The 21,375-nt window shown below is 38.3% G+C and overlaps 2 protein-coding genes across 2 annotated transcripts; both read left to right on the forward strand.

Moving 5' to 3' along the window:
- The first annotated feature begins 27 nt into the window (after positions 1-27).
- LOC117162047 (uncharacterized) lies at positions 28-8,594 on the forward strand. Its single transcript, XM_033343864.2, has 2 exons — positions 28-91; positions 6,065-8,594. Exons 1-2 carry the CDS (start codon positions 79-81, stop codon positions 7,915-7,917), a joined length of 1,866 nt encoding a protein of 621 aa, XP_033199755.2. The 5' UTR covers positions 28-78; the 3' UTR covers positions 7,918-8,594.
- Positions 8,595-13,258: 4,664 nt separating this feature from the next.
- LOC117162048 (chitin-binding domain protein cbd-1-like) lies at positions 13,259-21,107 on the forward strand. The gene is made up of 3 exons (XM_033343866.2): positions 13,259-13,265; positions 13,839-14,864; positions 19,306-21,107. Exons 1-3 carry the CDS (start codon positions 13,259-13,261, stop codon positions 21,105-21,107), a joined length of 2,835 nt encoding a protein of 944 aa, XP_033199757.2.
- Positions 21,108-21,375: the final 268 nt, after the last annotated feature.

The raw sequence follows: 21,375 nt of genomic DNA on the forward strand, positions 1-21,375 counted from the left end.
TGACGTTGGGAACTGTCAGTTTCTTATTAAAAACCAAGTTTAGGAGTTTTTATTATTTTTCAATAGTACGAATTCTCTATGGGAATGAAAAGTGAGTAATTTTACAAGAGATATAGTTCGTAACCACATATGTTTCTTTTGAGACTTTATCTTATTTTGGGATATTCTCATATCGTACATATTGTACAAGGTGTTGTTAGACTACAAGTAATTTCACAGGAAATTTAAGGGGTGTTTGTTGAAGCTGAAAAAGTCAAGAATAAAAAAGTTGCGTTTTCGGCTTTGTTTTTTAGTCGTTGACAATTAAAAATCGGTCAAAATATCTCTCCCCGCATAGTGATCCTCAAACCGAACGACGTTTGCCGCGCGACGTTTTGCAAAACAAATGGCAAAACAAAAGACAATGGTCACGGTGTATTGTTTCATTGGTTACATACCAAGGTGCGTCAATTAGGGATCTTAGCGTTTTCGATTGGAAGCGTTGGAGTATTTCAATGTTGGAGTTACTTGCTGTTCCCCATAGTTGGATTCCGTAGGTCCAGACAGGTTTTATTACGGTCTTGTAGAGGGTAATTTTACTCTGTATGTTTAGTTTGGAGCGTCGGCCCGTGAGCCAATAGAATTTTTTTAGTTTGCCCTTTAGTTGCTTCGTATTATCTGAGATGTGTTTTTTCCAAGTTAGTCTCTTGTCCAGGGTCATGCCCAGGTATCTGACTGAGTCCTTGCTAGGAATTATTGTGTTGTTGATGGTGACCTGGGGGCAGGTTTGTTTTCGGAGCGTGAAGGTTACATGTGAGGATTTTTTTTCGTTAATTTTGAAGCTCCATTTATGAAACCACTTTTCATGGAGTCGAGACATCGCTGGAGAGTGGATGAGGCAATTGCCGGGTCTGCGTGGGTAGCTAATAGCGCTGTGTCGTCAGCAATTGTTGCTATTGTTATTTCGTTTGGTATAGGTAAGTCGGCAGTGTAGATGGAGTACAGTAGGGGTCCGAGGACACTACCTTGGTGTATGCCGGCTTCTATTGGGAATGTCGCGGAAGTGGCGTCTAGGCATTTAACCATGAATTGTCTATTGGTTAGGTAGGATTTTAGGATGGAGTAGTAGGGGTGGGGTAAGATCTTTTTAAGCTTGTAAAGTAGCCCTTCATGCCATACTTTGTCGAATGCCTGTTGGAGCAATATTTTTTCTTTTCGAGGGTTTGGCTGATCGTATGGGTTATGCGATGGATTTGTTCTACTGTTGAATGTTGTTTTCGGAAGCCGAATTGGTGATCTGGGAGTGTTTTCAAGTCCTCTAAGAGTGGAAGGAGTCGATTCGTGAGCATCTTCTCGAATAGTTTAGACAGGGTAGGTAAAAGACTGATAGGGCGATAGGAGCTGGTTTCGTATATCGGTTTACCGGGTTTAGGGATGAGGGTAATCAGTGAGATTTTCCAGGCCTTAGGATAGTGTTCAAGGCGAAGGATAGCATTAAAAATCGATGTGATGAGTGCGATCCCTTTTATGGGAAGTTCCTTGATTGCTTTATTGCCTATTAGGTCGTGCCCTGCTGCTTTCTTGGGATTTAGGCGACTGATTGTTTCTATAGTCTTTGCAGAAGTGAAGGGTTCGATAGGAGGGGACATTTGGAAGGTGGTGTGCAGGTATTCAGTAACGTCCGCGGCAGCTTTGGAGGAATGGGGTTTGAATACTTTAGACAAGTATTTGGCAAACAGGTCGGCTTTTTCTATAGGGCTACGCGCCCATCCACCTTGCGGACGGCGGATTGGGGGGATTATTTGTGGGGGGCGTGTGAGTTTCCTGGAGGCCTTCCATAGCGAGTAGTTGGAGTCGGCTGTGGGGGATAAACTGGCGAGATATTTTTGGAAACAGTCGTTTTTGTAATTTTTTATGGTTTTGGATAGCTTTCTAGTTGCGTTGTTTAGTTTGCGTTTGTCATCCGGTGTTCTATGGGTCTGCCATACTCTTCTTAGTCTACGTTTTTCTGCTATTTTTTTTAATATGTATTGGGGATATTCTTGTTTGCTGATGGACGTCTTTGTCGGTGTGGAGAGGCGGATGGCGTTTATTATGCTCGTGTTTAAGTATTCCGTGGCTGCTTCAATTTCTTCCTTAGTTTTTAGTGAGGTTAGGGCTGAAGTTGAGTGAGTAAAGACTTCTCTAAAGAGCTGCCAGTTGGTGTGTTGGTTGCGAATGGAGCCATTTGGTGTATTCTCGATGATTGTTGAACTGACTGTTGCTATCACGGGGAAATGATCAGAGGAGAGATCAGCCGAGGAGTTGATTTGGACGTGTCTTGATGAGATATTTTTAGTTACGAAGAAGTCTAGAAGGTCGGGTATTTTGTTAGTGTCGGTGGGCCAGTATGTGGGTTCGTATGTGGTGAGGTAGTTGAGGTTATTGGTTATTGTGCTGTTTAAGAGGTTTTTGCCTCTTACTGTAACCAGTCTGCTGCCCCAATGGGTGTGCTTGGCGTTATAGTCTCCTCCAGCTATGAATCTATAGCCCAGGGTGTCCAGGAGGTTATCAAAGTCTTCTTTGGCGATGGAGTGTCTGGGAGGGCAGTATACTGCTGAAGTGGTGATTGTACCATGACAGTCTTCTATTGCTACGTTTGTTGCTTGGAGGTAGTCTTTCTAGAATAATGGAAGTTCGTAGTGCTTAATACTTGTTTTGATTATGATTCCGGTGCCACCGTGGGCCTTTCCGCTGGGGTGTTGGGTATGGTAGAATTTGTAATCATTTATTTTCAAATAGTTTTTGTCGGTGAAGTGGGTTTCCGATACGAGCATTACGTCGATTTGCTGGTGTTTTAGGAAGAGTTCTAGTTCAAATTTGTGTTGTGCTAGACCGTTGGCGTTCCAAAGAGCTATGCGTCTTGGTTTTATTTTGCGTCGGGGCGTACTAATTTATCCATGATGAGTGTTAGTAGCGATAGCAAATTATTTATTTGCTCCGATTGTTTCTCTATTAGCTTTTCAAGCCTAGAGACATTGTCTGTGTTAGGAGAATTGGGGACACTATTTTGGGAAAGATCCCTTTGGCTATTCGGGTTATTTTGGATGCCTTGTACTGCTTGGGCATAGGAGGTTGAGGTAGTGATGAATTTAGTAGGACTGGGTATTTGGTTGGTTGAGGGGATTGGGGTAGTCATGAATTTCGGCAGGCTGGGTGTTTGGTTGGTTACCTCTTTTGCTCTGAGTTTAGGGTACCTGTTTGTGTATAGGGTTTTATAGGCTGAGCAGCCTTTATAGTTGGCAAGATGGTCACCTTGACAGTGGATGCACTTCGCTGGGGTTTCCGGTGATTTAGTGCACTGGTCAGTGGAGTGTGTGCCTTCACATTTAACGCAGCGGAAGGTATGGTTGCAGTATTTCTGCGTGTGATCGTATCTTTGGCACCTTTTGCATTGCACTATTTCTTTTTTAACAAGCGGTGGTTCGAATTTTACTATTGCGTTCATTAGGCGACTGATGTTGTAAATTTCCTTATTGTTAGGCTTTTGCTTTATGTCTATAAAAAATAAGGATAACGGGTCTTTCGAGACTCTATGCCTTATATTACTAACGTTGATGACTTCGTGGCCGAGTTTTAAGAGTTCGAATTTGAGTTCATCTATGTCTGCTGAGTGGTGGATGTTGCGTAGAACCACTCGAAAAGGTCTTTCTTGTTTGAGCTGGTAAGTATGAAAGTTGGCGTTCAAGGTCTTGAGTAGTTTGGTGATTTTTCTGTATGCGTCAGGGGTTGTCGGCAGAATTTTTATTTTGTTGTTGATCTTCAGGTTGTAGTCGTCCTTGGAGATATCTCTCTCTAAGGACTTAATCATTGTATGTATGTCGATGACGTCATCCACAAATATTGGTGGGGGAGGGGGGATTCTTTGTGCTTGTTGGTTTGGCGGCGGGTCCGCGATTTCCATGGCGTCGTTAGTGGATTGCAATACGGCGAACCTGTCGTGGGTGTTTATTTGTATCGTTGATTGTTCGTTCCGGGTGTCGATCGTGTTTGGTTTTGATGTTTCTATTTTCCGTTTCTTTGTAATATTAGCGTCGTTGGTGCGGAGAGTTCTGCTACACTTCTGCCACGGAGGAGGTAGCGCGGGGTAGTTGCGAGTCTGCTCCGGAGAGCCTGGTCGCGATTGCTGGGCCATCATCGAGCTAGTCAATTCAAAATGAATAACTAGTCGTGAGGCTATGAGGCTAGTATTCGGGTTGGGGTTAGGTGCGTGGGATTTTCTTCTCCCTAAAGGGTAGGAAACACTTGGCTGTGTTCACTTTCGACGGTTGGGCGACACGTGTTGTTTTCGGACTACACTGGGCACTAGAGACACGTCTGTACGCTTCGGCACTCAACAGCAAACTGCAGAAGTAAAAGTCGAGAAGATTTGGATTTGAGGAGTGAGCAAAACAAAGCAGCGGTCATCGTTGGCTAATCCATCTGCTTCCAAAACAGCTAGTCAGGCGCTGTTGTACTGAGTTGGTAGATTGTGGTGGTATACCATGCTGTGCTGGGTATAGCACTGGTATAATTTTCGCCGTATAATCGTTGCGCTTTTATACTATTGTCCCGTATTGTAATAAAAGTGCATGTCCGAAAGTTCTCCAAATCTATACGATATTATGTAATAAATATGGTGATATAAACAATAAACGACGTATAGTATTGCTATACTGCATACAACATTCACTATGCGCATAACACGCGCCCTACGCGCACTGCATACACAATACACCCACGTAACACGCTAAAATAATGAAAAATGAAGACAATATTCCAATATTTTTATCGTTTTATTGGCTATTATTTAAGGCTTGAAGGAATGTTAAAAAAAGATAGTGATATTTCCGAAGCCCATCAGATAAACATGAAATATGAATAAATCTCGAGCAATGTAAAGTTTGAAGATTGTACAAAAAAGGTTTGCGCCTTTTTTAAAATCATCTGGCGCACAGCTTGTTCCCTTCCTTAATTGCATAACCTCGCTATCAAAAGGAACTTCTCCAATATTATGACTGTTCCTGGATAATTCGGAATTATACAAAGAAGATGAAAGCATTAGTTAAAGAGTATCATAAATTTTTCTTTCTCAATTAACTCTCTATCACTACATTGTCATGTTTTAGCCATTTTAAGGCAAGAGACTAAAATGATTTTGGCACAACATAATTATTCGGACAGTCGACGAGAAACTTTCAGCAAATTGAAAATATAAAGTTAGCGTGTTACGTGGCTGTATTGTATGAGGCAAAGAATTAGAGAAAACATTAATTCTCTCTACTAGGAAACTCCATACAGCGGTTTTTCATATGTTCCTATGGATTTTCATAAGTAAACAGGTTTAATGTTCAATCTACCGTTTGTTTTGCAAAACGTTGCGCGTCTTTGAATACCATGATCTTCTTCTCTACGATTTGTACAAGGTAAGCTGTCGCCCATGTGTCGTTCCGTTTGAGGATCACTGTGCGCCCATCTCTACAGACTGACCTCCTTCCGCTCGTGTAAAGAGGTTTGCTCGTGTGCAGGATATTCTGGCAGGATATTTCAATTGTCGATGACTAAAAAACAAAGACGAAACGCAATTTTTTTATCCTACATTTTTTCAGTTTCAACAAACACCCTTCAAATTTTCTGTCAAATTACCTGTAGCCGAACACTCTATATTTTCTATGGACCAATATATAAAACGAAATACATTCCTTGGTTACTGACGAAGGAAATTGTTTTCAATTCCGAATAATTATCGTATATGAACATTTTTGCTTACTGGTAACCATTCTCTACAATTCCTTTGATCAACCAATAATCAACATCAACGACGGATCTCGTTTTAGTCTGACCCTGATGATGATAATCAAAAAATATTAATCACTTATAATAGTCATTTGTAATCAGTAACTTATCCATTAAAATCACCAAATTTGTCATTAAATTTTTTGACAAATTTCTTTAAGATGCAGGGATCATTAGTTTGCCATTTAAAGAAAAATTAGCTTTTTCTCCGTGACACGCAGTATAGTATTGATATACAGAATGGCAGATTCGATATTTTCTTCTATTTCAGATTTATTATTACTGGTCATTGCCGTTTTGGCAGTGACGGGGAACGCTTTTGCCGAAATACACGAAATTCCCACAAAATGTCCAGAATCTTCAGGCAAAACCGTACAGCTCGCTCACAAACACGATTGTACCAAGTTTTACGAGTGTTCCAATGGGCAGAAGCAACTTTCGAATTGCCCAGAATTTGCCCCGGGACAGAAGCTACATTTCGACCCTGAACTTCAAAATTGTACTTTCCCATGGGAGGCCAATTGCGCGTCAAGAGCTCCGGATTGTTCAAAGGACGAATTCATACAACCTCATCCCACCAACTGTAGTTTATATTACAAATGCGAGAACGGGGAAAAAGTCTTAAAAACGTGTGACGAAGAACAGCTGTTTTGTTCTGACTCTCTAGAATGCGTAGACAAGGATGCCGCCAAGTGTAAAATTCACGATTCATGTCCAACAGGTAAATTGTTGGAAGCTGTACTTCTCCCGCATGATTGCGATTGCCATCGTCAATCGCTGTATTATGAATGTGTCGATGGACAATACGCTGTAAGGCGGTGCCCATCGGGTCATGTATTCGACAATGATCGTAGACAATGTGTGTCTAATGTCCACTGTCCTGCAACCGGTATTAAGAGAATTTCTCATGATACGGATTGTGGTTTGTATTACGAATGCGTGGATGGTGTGAAAGTAGAGAAAGTTTGCGAAGATGGATTGTCTTTCGACGAAACCAAGGGTATATGTACTTGGCCTCCGAGACACGAGTGTTCATCGAACTTTAAACAAACCGATCCGGCTATATACTTTCTACCTCATGCAGCGGAGAAAAAAGATGACATAGACTGTCCACCACAGGGATATACATACTTAGCACACGAATGTTCTTGCACCAAGTATTACTCTTGCGAAGACGGAAATAAGTATCTGGGTAAATGTCCTGAAGGCACGATATATGATTATATTAGAGAAGTTTGCGATTTGCCGCATGCCGCCATATGTAGGAACGAAATATATACTAACGACACGTTCCTAAGTGAAAATTGTCATTTTTCATCTGATTGTCCATCTGAAGGCCATAATCGCTATCCTCATGAAAGTGATTGTACATTATTTTACGATTGCTACAACGGTCGCAAATGTCGTATGTCGTGTTTCCAAGGGTACGTCTTCAATCCACTAATCGGCTCGTGCGATCTACCTAGGAACGTTCCCAACTGCCACGATTATATACCTACCCCTACGCCTACGACATGGCGCCCGCCTGCAACCACGTCTACGACATGGCGCCCGCCTGCAACCACGTCTACGACATGGCGCCCGACCGGTTGCCCGGAAGGAGAAATAACGCATCACGACTGTAACTGCAATGCATATTACATATGTCGGAACGGACAATACCAATGGATGAGATGTCCCACAGGCCAAAGTTTTGATTGTATAAAGCGGCAATGTATGCCAAAAGGCAGTGCTCAATGTTGCAGATCAGAAAGCAACGATTGTGACGGTACATGTTCGTCAAGCAATAGACTTTTGCCCCACAAGGAGTGCAACAAGTATTGTACATGCGATAGTGGAACTACCACAGTTCGAAATTGTCCCAGGCATACGTATTACGATCGGTACAGACAAATTTGCAACTGGCCAGAAGCCATACAGAACGGTGACTTGCCGGCACAGTGTGATCCTACCGACTGTAGTTTCGGTGAGAATTATGTTCCTCATGAATGTTATTGTGACAGATATTATAAATGCTCAGGCAATGGTAAATTTCTTCAGAACTGTAAAACTGGAGAATACTTTGACTATACAGAAGAAAAATGCGTTGACAGTAAATATGCTCACTGTTATACAAAGATTTGATTAAAGATTGCCAAAAATATTGTAGATGTAGCGGTAGGAACGTGTATATCGAGCAATGTGCCAGCGTTCTGTACTACGATATCGGGAGAACGTGGCTCAAAACATAAATTTATCGTCGAACTGTCCGTCTCTAACTGATTGTAATAATTTTCTTTAAAAGCTAGGAAATGAATCGTAGAATCAAAAAGAAACGAATTCGTAGAATAATAAAGATAAATGGTTTGTTGTAACACCTTCATCGAGTATCTTTGAATTCCAGAATATTACGATATTACAAGGTTAAAACGCAATGCTGCTTTTATATATTGTCTAATTTATGTAATCTTTTAAGATGATTGTATTGAATTTGACTATACATTGCAAGTTAGCCGTAAGTAATAAAATTAATGATAAATGACATCTTTAATTAGCATTCATTCTTACACGTATCCATAGCATGAAACGATAACAATTTAATTATATTCGATTCATTGCCATGTATATTGTCACGATTTTATTTTGTAAAATTGCGACTGATTAGCAAAAACATCACCATAAATGTGGTAGTTACATGTAAAGTAAATGTAAGTCAAAGATGCCATGTAAAATATAAAAGATCGCATTGTAAAACATTCGATGGAAATAAAAGTTGTTCGATATTGCATTCTATTCTGTATGTTAAATGATTTATCAAATTGAATGTGCACCTATCATTGGATCTATACCTGCGGAGTGATAAAAATTTAATTTCCTTTACCAGTAGCTAGAGATAGTACATAGTTTAAAGACGAATATTTAAATGTACATCGTCGACAAAATTGTACCTTCGGCGGCTATGGAAAATAAAAAATTCAAAACCACATTTAAAAATATGGGCATTATATGGTGCATATAAAGTACTAGTCACTAACGATACAAAAGCATTGCAAAACGTAAAATATGTTTCCGCTACTGTTGTTATTTGGTCCTGGAAAGATTGGCGATATTTTTCGCCTGAGAATAAAGTTGAAAGAAGATCATTGGCTTTGTCATAGCGTCGCCAAAAACGCACGCATTCGCTCATTTCGAACAAATTGCTCTGAAATTGCATAACGTTTACGCTTTGTATAAGTTAAGTTTTCTTAAAACTGGTGCAATAGTGATTTAGAACAGGCTGAATTTTGTCAAAGCCTTTCCAAATTTTTGTGTACAATACGAAACAGATGTGGTGCATTTTGGGAGAATTATAGACTTTCGTGCCAATGACGGTTTTCTTACTTCACATCTTCATCGTAGAGCTCATTCACATACATATGATCGCGTCTATTCGTGTTACGTTTCAAAAATTTACATGACGGCGTATCATAAATATGTGCTCCACTTTGGAATTTGTCGTCCTGTCCTGAGAACTGTGAGATTATTGAAGAAAAAAACTAGAATGATTCATTTTCTCAAATGTTAGCTAACGTAGAGAAGATTCTATCGTTACATGAAACACTAGAAACGTTATGTAACTTCACAGAGAGATTTCAATTTGTCTTACTTGGATGAATCACTGATATATCTGCGTTCTCTTGCAACTGTTATATATAAAGTGCAGGCTGAAAACAATATGTACTATGGACGTCTAATATCATGATTCCTATATGTTCGGGAGCAAATTAATAAATCAAAACTTCGAAGCTATCCAATTTGGGAGACTATCTTAGGAACGGTTAGAACAAGTCCTAACGAAAGATTCAAAAGGTTTCTGTCTTTGGATACCAATTCCTATGAAGCTGTCATTGCTGCTTTTTCACATCGTAGATTTAAAAATCGTCGACTCTTAGAAGTGGCAAATAAAACATTGAACATTTAACGCTCAATTTTTATTAATGTGGTCATATCAGCAAAGCATTATTACGAAGATGTAATTAAAGCTATTGAAAAATCTCAAGTAAATAACGATTCCGAGTGTGAAGGAGGCGAATATGAAACAATAATAATTCCACGAGTGTTATCCGAAGATAAGAATAAATAACTAAATCCAAATTTTAATTGGCAAGATAAAAGCTCCGATTTGTTCATGTTAAATGATTATTCGATAAGAGACAGTTTTCTGAACAATACAAGCCTCTTTCATCTACCGCACCAGTCGAACGATTATTTTCTCTAGCAACAATATTAGATGGGCCGAGGCAAAGATCGTCACCTCGTACAATACAGTATCTTAAGAAAGCACCTTATTTGAATACCTACAGGACACATTACCTACGATAAATGTGATATGCCGATTTTGATGAAAATTTGTAGATTCATAGTGCAGCTAATAATACGGATCACCTACTTTTTCTTTGCCGACCATCGTTCACATTTCGTAGGTGAAAACTCTCAAAATGTGGATAGATGCCTATCGATAAATTTTATATTCGCAACAACAAATATAAGCATATAAATAGATTTTAAAGAATCCATCTGTTTCAATACATCCCCGTCCATTAAATTTTGTAAATATTTGACAATTTTAACAAAAATTTGTTTGTGTAAACTGGACATCTAAATTCGAAATACGGATAAATCAGAATTTCAATTTTTTGTAAATTGACTAAGATAATCATCGTTTAACTAACTTGAACAAACTTTTGCCTTCTATGGACAACCAAAATTTTCTAAGCTAATTTGGGTGCCATTATGGTTAGGAATCGGCGTATCTTTGCATTTAATGAGCTATAAGTCATCTCTGATATGATAAAAATTATCGTCACAGGTAAATCCAGTTTAATCCGCATCGAATATCTGAATATATTCCACGGTGTCACCTGCTGAATCAGTAGATCAACCTTATTCTAGTCGGACGTGGCCGGAAGAGCAAGTAAAGTACGCGAATATTCCATTGAATAAAAACGCTATACAATGCGTATTTCATAATATTTTAAAAATCTAGGCTAAATTTCTCTTCCCTGATAACGTTGTTTAAGATAATCATCATCGTAGGAATATGTAGATAAACGTAATCGCTTTTTCTTAACAGAAATCATAAAAGGCTTTGGCGACTAAACCTTGAAAAGATATACGAATAAAACACGGAGATATTTAATTTATTATTATTATTAATATAAAAGGTCGTTTATTGGCATTTTCCTATTACATGTTTCACGATAACTATACGAAATCTGCGCAATGAATAACATATTTCCAATTTATAATTGTTGATATCTATATTGTAATATCGGAATATATTAAAGGTGTAATTTTGTCCGATTAATTATAATTTATTAATAATGGATTGAAAATACAGATATTAGTTAGACAGAGAAACGATCTTTGATTAACAGGAAAACTAAATGCAACGCTCGTATTTACAACAAATAACTTGACAACTATTTGGTAACTCTCTCTCTCTCTCTCTCACTAGCAACTCTAACACTCGACAACACTTGCAACTCAATTCTAAGGACTCTATGCTTCGACGTCTCGATCAACTCTGCCCCTCGCTAATGCATTCCTGCTCGGTCCTGCACACACACACACACACACATACACTTTTCGGCTTACATACTCTAGCCTCTCGATTGCCACTCCTTGAAATATGAAACCGTACTTCTGTTTTGACGCTGCTTATCTTTTCTCGCGTCACTGTTACTAGGCGCTCTTGGATGTAAACAAACCACAAAAAGACGGCGTACACGGTGTTTTCTAATTTCAGCCGATCTCCAATCAAAGCTATTCTACGATATTACAATATTTTGATTGGTGAAATTATATTATAATATGATCTTGTTACGATCTTATTTGTATCATTGTGTAACAGGACAAGAATTTTAAGAATTGCGTTCTATATCTTTATTAGTACGTTGCAAATTCCAATCGAATGATTCGATTCTGTTACGTATGTAAAGTGTGATCCTGTTTATACCATGTATGTAGTATAGTTGTCTGTTATTATTTACTTCATTTTATGATACTCTTCTACGAGTAGTTTACTTCTCTCATTGAAATTGTTATACAGAATCGCTTGCTTCGAATTTCTCGACATTCTCAAGACTTTGATCACAGTTTGCATTCACAGCGCTCCTAAATATATATGTCGGGTTTACATTAGAATTAGGGTTAGGGGCGTGAAACGAGTCTTCGTTTGGGTGACACGTTATCGTTATGCAATAGAGAAGACATTGACTAGTGCAAATACGATTATTATAGAACCGGACAAGTAACCGTGGTAGTTAGGTACTCGAGAAACTAATGACAATGATCCTAGGTTCAATAACGAATCCGCGGTCGACGGGATGATAGATGAACGTACTCACAAAATCTAAGTTGGACGCGTAATATTCACTGGTCGTAAAGGGTTACTCCTTTCATCGATGAGATCACGAGCGAGAATGCCTTTCCCGTCCCGATGATGCCACAGAGGAAAACTATAATGGGGTGTGTCTAAGGACACGAGATCATCGGATTCGTTGAGAAAAGCCTTCGTTCAGAAAGTAAGGGAAATTGGCGTTGCTGCTAATTGGTCAATCTCCATATCGGTGGTTAGAAAAAGATGCTAGCCGCCCTCGAGGGAAAGTTGCTAGTGGGAGACGCCGCTCGTTGAAAAATAGGTCTCCCCTATTTTCCCGTAGTTGGGACAAAGACTGTTTGTCTGTTTGAGGGACTTTAGTTGACTCAATCTTACGATTTATAACGGGCCCTCGAGCTAGCTGAACATGTACTGCGGAGACGCATCGACATCTGGCAATCATCTTACTCGAAGAATAGGGTATGCGTGTGGCGAGCTACGGGACAGAGACCGTTGGAATGTTTACTGTGGAGTGTTACAACTATTTCCTTTTTAAGGAGAGCTATAGAATTCTTCCATGCCTTTGTTAGACAAAGCGTTCATCCCGTAACCGCGTTCGGCGACTGACTGTCGCCTCGAGCCCAAGCTCATTATCACAACTCTCGAACAATTACAATCGGATTGAATAACTACAATTGTTCAGTTACAGCTATAGTAGACTCTAGGTTACAATGTTGCGGGATTATCCAAAATTCCAGAGGCTCCGGTGTTCTTTCATCTCCGACATATATTTAAGTACAAAACATATCTTCTGTATCGTTATTAAGCACTATTGTCCCAGCATCGCACCTTTGATACGTGAAACGCGGAACGATAAGTCGATTTATACGAGTGACAACTCTAAAATTGCGAGTAAGATTATAATGATATTTATCGTTCAAAAATACTGCAACCTTGAGTATTTAAATGATTGTATCGTCCGATACAAGGCACGAAGATATGCTGATAGTCCGATAAGTTACCTATAAAAGTCAAATCTTACAACTTGGTAATGTCAGTTCCTTCCAAAAAACCAACTACAGGAGAGTGTGTTATCTTTCCATTGTTAGAAATAAATCTGTTGGAATGAGAGGTGAGTAATTTTACTTGTGATATAGTTCGTAACCACGTTGCTTTTGGGACTTTATTTTAGTATTGCATATCCTTATATCGCATATATTATAAGAACAATATATTCTTTGGGAGAATATAGAGAACGAAATGAATTTATTCGGCTACTGATGAACATTAACGACGAAGGAAGTTATTTTCAATTACGAATAATCATCGTAGATGAACATTTTTTGCTTATTGGAACCACTATTGAAAATTGTTACGCTGTTAACTGCTACACTTAGCGCCCATATATTCAACACTGCGTATTATATGCATTCATCAGGTTGCTACACTCACGATCAATACGGTTTTTAGTTACCTATAACCATTAACGATGACCAAATTATTTTCATTAGCAATAATTATGATCAATGATGGAACTCGTTTTAGTCCGTCACTGATAATGATAATTAAAACAAGTTTTTGGAAGATTTCTTTGAGACGTAGGGGACATTAGTTTCCACTTAAACAGAAATTAGCTTTTTCTTCATGACACGCAGAATAGTATTGACATACAGAATGGCAGATTCGATATTTTCTTCTATTTCAGATTTATTATTACTGGTCATTGCCGTTTTGGCAGTGACGGAGAACGCTTTTGCCGAAATACACGAAATTCCCACAAAATGTCCAGAATCTGCAGACAAAACCGTACAGCTCGCTCACGAACACGATTGTACCAAGTTTTACGAGTGTTCCAATGGACAGAAGCTACTCTCGAATTGCCCAGAATTTGCCTCGGGACAGAAGCTACATTTCGACCCTGAACTTCAAAATTGTACTTTCCCATGGGAGGCCAATTGCGCGTCAAGAGCTTCGGATTGCTCAAAGGACGGATTCATACAACCTCATCCCACCAACTGTAGCCTATATTACAAATGCGAGAACGGGGAAAAAGTCTTAAAATCGTGTGACGAAGAACAGCTGTTTTGTTCTGAGTCTCTACAATGCGTAGACAAGCTACAGTGCGATATACCCGAGAACGTTGGCGGCTGCAACGGTGATCAACCAACTACCACGACTACGACTACGACAAGGCGCCCAACTACAACTACCACTACAGGGTGGCTCTCGTTCAATTGCATTGAAGGAAACCAAATGCCTCACGAGTGTAACTGCTATGAATATTATGTATGTCGCAACGGAAGATACCAACGGATGACATGTCCCTCAGGCGAAAAGTTTGATTGGGCAGAGAGGAAATGTATGTCAGAAAGCATTGCTGAATGTCGCCCCTCTGGAAACAACGGATGCCAAGGTAGTTGTTCGTCAAGTAGTGACCAGTTGCCCCACAGGGAGTGCAACAAGTATTGTACATGCGATAGTGGAACTACCACAGTTCGAAATTGTCCCAGCCATACGTATTACGATCGGTCCATAAAATACTGCAATTGGCCAGAAGAAATACGGGACTTGCCGGCGCATTGTAATCCTACCGACTGTAGTTTCGGTAACAATTATGTTCCTCATCACTGTTACTGTGACAGATATTATAAATGCTCAGGCAATGGTAAATTTCTTCAGATGTGTAAAACTGGAGAATACTTTGACTATACAGAAGAAAAATGCGTTGACAGTAAATATGCTCACTGTTATACAAAGATTTGATTAAAGATTGCCAAAAATATTGTAGATGTAGCGGTAGGAACGTGTATATCGAGCAATGTGCCAGCGTTCTGTACTACGATATCGGGAGAACGTGGCTCAAAACATAAATTTATCGTCGAACTGTCCGTCTCTAACTGATTGTAATAATTTTCTTTAAAAGCTAGGAAATGAATCGTAGAATCAAAAAGAAACGAATTCGTAGAATAATAAAGATAAATGGTTTGTTGTAACACCTTCATCGAGTATCTTTGAATTCCAGAATATTACGATATTACAAGGTTAAAACGCAATGCTGCTTTTATATATTGTCTAATTTATGTAATCTTTTAAGATGATTGTATTGAATTTGACTATACATTGCAAGTTAGCCGTAAGTAATAAAATTAATGATAAATGACATCTTTAATTAGCATTCATTCTTATACGTATCCATAGCATGAAACGATAACAATTTAATTATATTCGATTCATTGCCATGTATATTGTCACGATTTTATTTTGTAAAATTGCGACTGATTAGCAAAAACATCACCATAAATGTGGTAGTTACATGTAAAGTAAATGTAAGTCAAAGATGCCATGTAAAATATAAAAGATCGCATTGTAAAACATTCGATGGAAATAAAAGTTGTTCGATATTGCATTCTATTCTGTATGTTAAATGATTTATCAAATTGAATGTGCACCTATCATTGGATCTATACCTGCGGAGTGATAAAAATTTAATTTCCTTTACCAGTAGCTAGAGATAGTACATAGTTTAAAGACGAATATTGAAATGTACATCGTCGACAAAATTGTACCTTCGGCGGCTATGGAAAATAAAAAATTCAAAACCACATTTAAAAATATGGGCATTATATGGTGCATATAAAGTACTAGTCACTAACGATACAAAAGCATTGCAAAACGTAAAATATGTTTCCGCTACTGTTGTTATTTGGTCCTGGAAAGATTGGCGATATTTTTCGCCTGAGAATAAAGTTGAAAGAAGATCATTGGCTTTGTCATAGCGTCGCCAAAAACGCACGCATTCGCTCATTTCGAACAAATTGCTCTGAAATTGCATAACGTTTACGCTTTGTATAAGTTAAGTTTTCTTAAAACTGGTGCAATAGTGATTTAGAACAGGCTGAATTTTGTCAAAGCCTTTCCAAATTTTTGTGTACAATACGAAACAGATGTGGTGCATTTTGGGAGAATTATAGACTTTCGTGCCAATGACGGTTTTCTTACTTCACATCTTCATCGTAGAGCTCATTCACATACATATGATCGCGTCTATTCGTGTTACGTTTCAAAAATTTACATGACGGCGTATCATAAATATGTGCTCCACTTTGGAATTTGTCGTCCTGTCCTGAGAACTGTGAGATTATTGAAGAAAAAAACTAGAATGATTCATTTTCTCAAATGTTAGCTAACGTAGAGAAGATTCTATCGTTACATGAAACACTAGAAACGTTATGTAACTTCACAGAGAGATTTCAATTTGTCTTACTTGGATGAATCACTGATATATCTGCGTTCTCTTGCAACTGTTATATATAAAGTGCAGGCTGAAAACAATATGTACTATGGACGTCTAATATCATGATTCCTATATGTTCGGGAGCAAATTAATAAATCAAAACTTCGAAGCTATCCAATTTGGGAGACTATCTTAGGAACGGTTAGAACAAGTCCTAACGAAAGATTCAAAAGTTTTCTGTCTTTGGATACCAATTCCTATGAAGCTGTCATTGCTGCTTTTTACATCGTAGATTTAAAAATCGTCGACTATTAGAAGTGGCAAATAAAACATTGAACATTTAACGCTCAATTTTTATTAATGTGGTCATATCAGCAAAGCATTATTACGAAGATGTAATTAAAGCTATTGAAAAATCTCAAGTAAATAACGATTCCGAGTGTGAAGGAGGCGAAGATGAAACAATAATAATTCCACGAGTGTTATCCGAAGATAAGAATAAATAACTAAATCGAAATTTTAATTGGCAAGATAAAAGCTCCGATTTGTCCATGTTAAATGATTATTCGATAAGAGACAGTTTTCTGAACAATACAAGCCTCTTTCATCTACCGCACCAGTCGAACGATTATTTTCTCTAGCAACAATATTAGATGGGCCGAGGCAAAGATCGTCACCTCGTACAATACAGTATCTTAAGAAAGCACCTTATTTGAATACCTACAGGACACATTACCTACGATAAATGTGATATGCCGATTTTGATGAAAATTTGTAGATTCATAGTGCAGCTAATAATACGGATCACCTACTTTTTCTTTGCCGACCATCGTTCACATTTCGTAGGTAAAAACTCTCAAAATGTGGATAGATGCCTATCGATAAATTTTATGTTCGCAACAACAAATATAAGCATATAAATAGATTTTAAAGAATCCATCTGTTTCAATACATCCTCGTTCGTTAAATTTTGTAAATATTTGACAATTTTAACCAAAATTTGTTTGTGTAAACTGGACATCTAAATTCGAAATACGGATAAATCAGAATTTCAATTTTTTGTAAATTGACTAAGATAATCATCGTTTAACTAACTTGAACAAACTTTTGCCTTCTATAGACAACCAAAATTTTCTAAGCTAATTTGGGTGCCATTATGGTTAGGAATCGGCGTATCTTTGCATTTAATGTGCTATAAGTCATCTCTGATATGATAAAAATTATCGTCACAGGTAAATCCAGTTTAATCCGCATCGAATATCTGAATATATTCCACGGTGTCACCTGCTGAATCAGTAGATCAACCTTATTCTAGTCGGACGTGGCCGGAAGAGCAAGTACGCGAATATTCCATTGAATAAAAACGCTATATCATGCGTATTTCATAATATTTTGAAAATCTAGGCTAAATTTCTCTTCCCTGATAACGTTGTTTAAGATAATCATCATCGTAGGAATATGTAGATAAACGTAATCGCTTTTTCTTAACAGAAATCATAAAAAGCATTGGCGACTAAACCTTGGAAAGATATACGAATAAAACACGGAGATATTTAATTTATTATTATTATTAATATAAAAGGTCGTTTATTGGCATTTTCCTATTACATGTTTTACGATAACTATACGAAATCTGCGCAATGAATAACATATTTCCAATTTATAATTGTTCATATCTATATTTTGATCGGTGAAATTATATTATAATATGATCTTGTTACGATCTTATTTGTATCATTGTGTAACAGGACAAGAATTTTAAGAATTGCGTTCTATATCTTTATTAGTACGTTGTAAAGTCCAATCGAATGATTCGATTCTGTTACGTATGTAAAGTGTGATTCTGTTTATACCATGGATGTATTATAGTTGTCTGTTATTATTTACTTCTTTTTATGATACTATTCTACGAGTAGTTTACTTCTCTCATTGAAATTGTTATACAGAATCGCTTGCTTCGAATTTCTCGACATTCTCAAGACTTTGATCACAGTTTGCATTCTCAGCGCTCCTAAATATATATTTAAGTACATAACACATCTTCTGTATCGTTATTAAGCACTATTGTCGCTCCATCGCATCATTGATATGTGAATTCCAAAACGATAAGTCGATTTATACGAGTGACAACTCTAAAATTGCGATTAAGATTATAATGATATTTGTCGTTCAAAAATACTGTAAGCTTGAGTAGTTAAATGATTGTATCGTCCGATACAAGGCACGAAGATATGCTGATAGTCCGATAAGTTACCTATAAAAGTCAAATCTTACAACTTGGTAATGTCAGTTCCTTCCAAAAAACCATCTACAGGAGAGTGTGTTATCTTTCCATTGTTAGAAATAAATCTGTTGGAATGAGAGGTGAGTAATTTTACTTGTGATATAGTTCGTAACCACGTTGCTTTTGGGACTTTATTTTAGTATTGCATATCCTTATATCGCATATATTATAAGAACAATATTTTCTTTGGGAGAATATAGAGAACGAAATAAATTTTTTCGGCTACTGATGAACATTAACAATGGAGGAAGCTATTTTTAATTCCGAATAACCATCGAAGACGAACATTTTTTGCGTATTGGAAACCACTATTGAAAATTGTTACGCTGTTAACTGTTACACTTAGCGCCTATATATTCAACACTGCGTCGTATATGCATTCATCAGGTTGCTACACTGATGATCAATACGGTTTTTAGTTACCTATAACCATTAACGATGAACAAATTCTTTTCATTAGCAATAATCATGATCAATGACGGAACTCGTTTTTGTCCGTCACTGATAATGATAATTAAAACAAGTTTTTGGAAGATTTCTTTGAGACGTAGGGGACATTAGTTTCCACTTAAACAGAAATTAGCTTTTTCTTCATGACACGCAGAATAGTATTGACATACAGAATGGCAGATTCGATATTTTCTTCTATTTCAGATTTATTATTACTGGTCAGTGCCGTTTTGGCAGTGACGGGGAACGCTTTTGCCGAAATACACGAAATTCCCACAAAATGTCCAGAATCTGCAGGCAAAACCGTACAGCTCGCTCACAAACACGATTGTACCAAGTTTTACGAGTGTTCCAATGGACAGAAGCTACTCTCGAATTGCCCAGAATTTGCCCCGGGACAGAAGCTACATTTCGACCCTGAACTTCAAAATTGTACTTTCCCATGGAAGGCAAATTGCGCGTCAAGAGCTCCGGATTGTTCAAAGGACGAATTCATACAACCTCATCCCACCAACTGTAGCCTATATTACAAATGCGAGAACGGGGAAAAAGTCTTAAAAACGTGTGACGAAGAACAGCTGTTTTGTTCTGACTCTCTAGAATGTGTACACAAAGATGCCGCCAAGTGTAAAGTTTACGATTCGTGTCCAACAGGCAAATTGTTGGAGGCTGTACTTCTCCCGCATGATTGCTATCGTCAATCGCTGTATTACGAATGTGTCGATGGACAATACGATGTTAGACGGTGCCCATCGGGCCATGAATTCGACGCTGAACGTAGACAATGTGTGTCTAATGTCCCCTGTCCTGTAACCGGTACTAAGAGAATTTCTCATGAGACGGATTGCGGTTTGTTTTACGAATGCGTGGATGGTGTTAAGGTAGAGAAAGTTTGCGAAGATGGATTGTCTTTCGACGAAACCAAGGGTATATGTACTTGGCCTCGGAGACACGAGTGTTCATCGAACTTCAATCAAACCGACCTTGCTACATACTTTCTACCTCATGTAGCGGAGGAAAAAGATGTTCTAGATTGTCCACCAGTGGGATATGGACTCGTACATCATGAATGCTCTTGCACCAAGTATTACTATTGCGAAGAAGGAAATAAGATTCTTGCCATATGTCCTAATGGCATGATATATGATAATAGTAGAGGAGTTTGTGACCTACCGAATGTCGCCATATGTTGGAACCAAAAATATATTCAGGATAGTTATTTATATGATAATTGTTATAATTCACCTCAGTGTCCACCGAGTGGCTATCGTCGCTCTTCTGATGAAAAGTGCTCTGAGAGTTATTACGAGTGCACGAACGGTGTCAGATGCGATCGGTCGTGTGGCGAAGGATTAATTTTCAATTGCGAAAAGCTACAGTGCGATATACCCGAGAACGTTGGCGGCTGCAACGGTGATCACCCTACTACCACGACTACGACTACGACAACTACCACTACAACGTGGCGCCCGCCCTATTGCATTGAAGGAAACCAAATGCCTCACGAGTGTAACTGCTATGCATATTACGTATGTCGCAACGGAGAATACCAATGGATGAAATGTCCCTCAGGCGAAATATTTGATTGGGCGGAGAGGAAATGCATGTCACAAAACATTGCTGAATGTCGCCCCTCTGGAAACAACGGATGCCAAGGTAGTTGTTCGTCAAGTAGTGACCTGTTGCCCCACAGGGAGTGCAACAAGTTTTGTACATGCGATCATGGAACTACCACAGTTCAAAATTGTCAAGCCCATACGTATTACGACCGGTCCAAAAAACACTGCGACTGGCCAGAAGCCATACGGGACTTGCCGGCGCATTGTAATCCTACCGACTGTAGTTTCGGTAACAATTATGTTCCTCATGACTGTTACTGTGACAGATATTATGATTGTTCAGGCAATGGGAAATTTCTTCAGATGTGTAAAACTGGAGAATACTTTGACTATACAGAAGAAAAATGCGTTGACAGTAAATATGCTCACTGTTATGCAAAGATTTGATTAAGGATTGTCAAAAGTATTGTAGATGTAGCGGTAGGAACGTGTATATCGAGCAATGTGCCAGCGTTCTGTACTACGATATCGGGAGAATGTGGCTCAAAACATAAATTTATCGTTGAACTGTCCGTCTCTAACTGATTGTAATAATTTTCTTTAAAAGCTAGGAAATGAATCGTAGAATCAAAAAGAAACGAATTCGTAGAATAATAAAGATAAATGGTTTGTTGTAACACCTTCATCGAGTATCTTTGAATTCCAGAATATTACG

This window comes from Bombus vancouverensis, chromosome 11 (genome assembly GCF_051014615.1).
Source record: "Bombus vancouverensis nearcticus chromosome 11, iyBomVanc1_principal, whole genome shotgun sequence".
Lineage (NCBI taxonomy): Eukaryota > Metazoa > Arthropoda > Insecta > Hymenoptera > Apidae > Bombus > Bombus vancouverensis.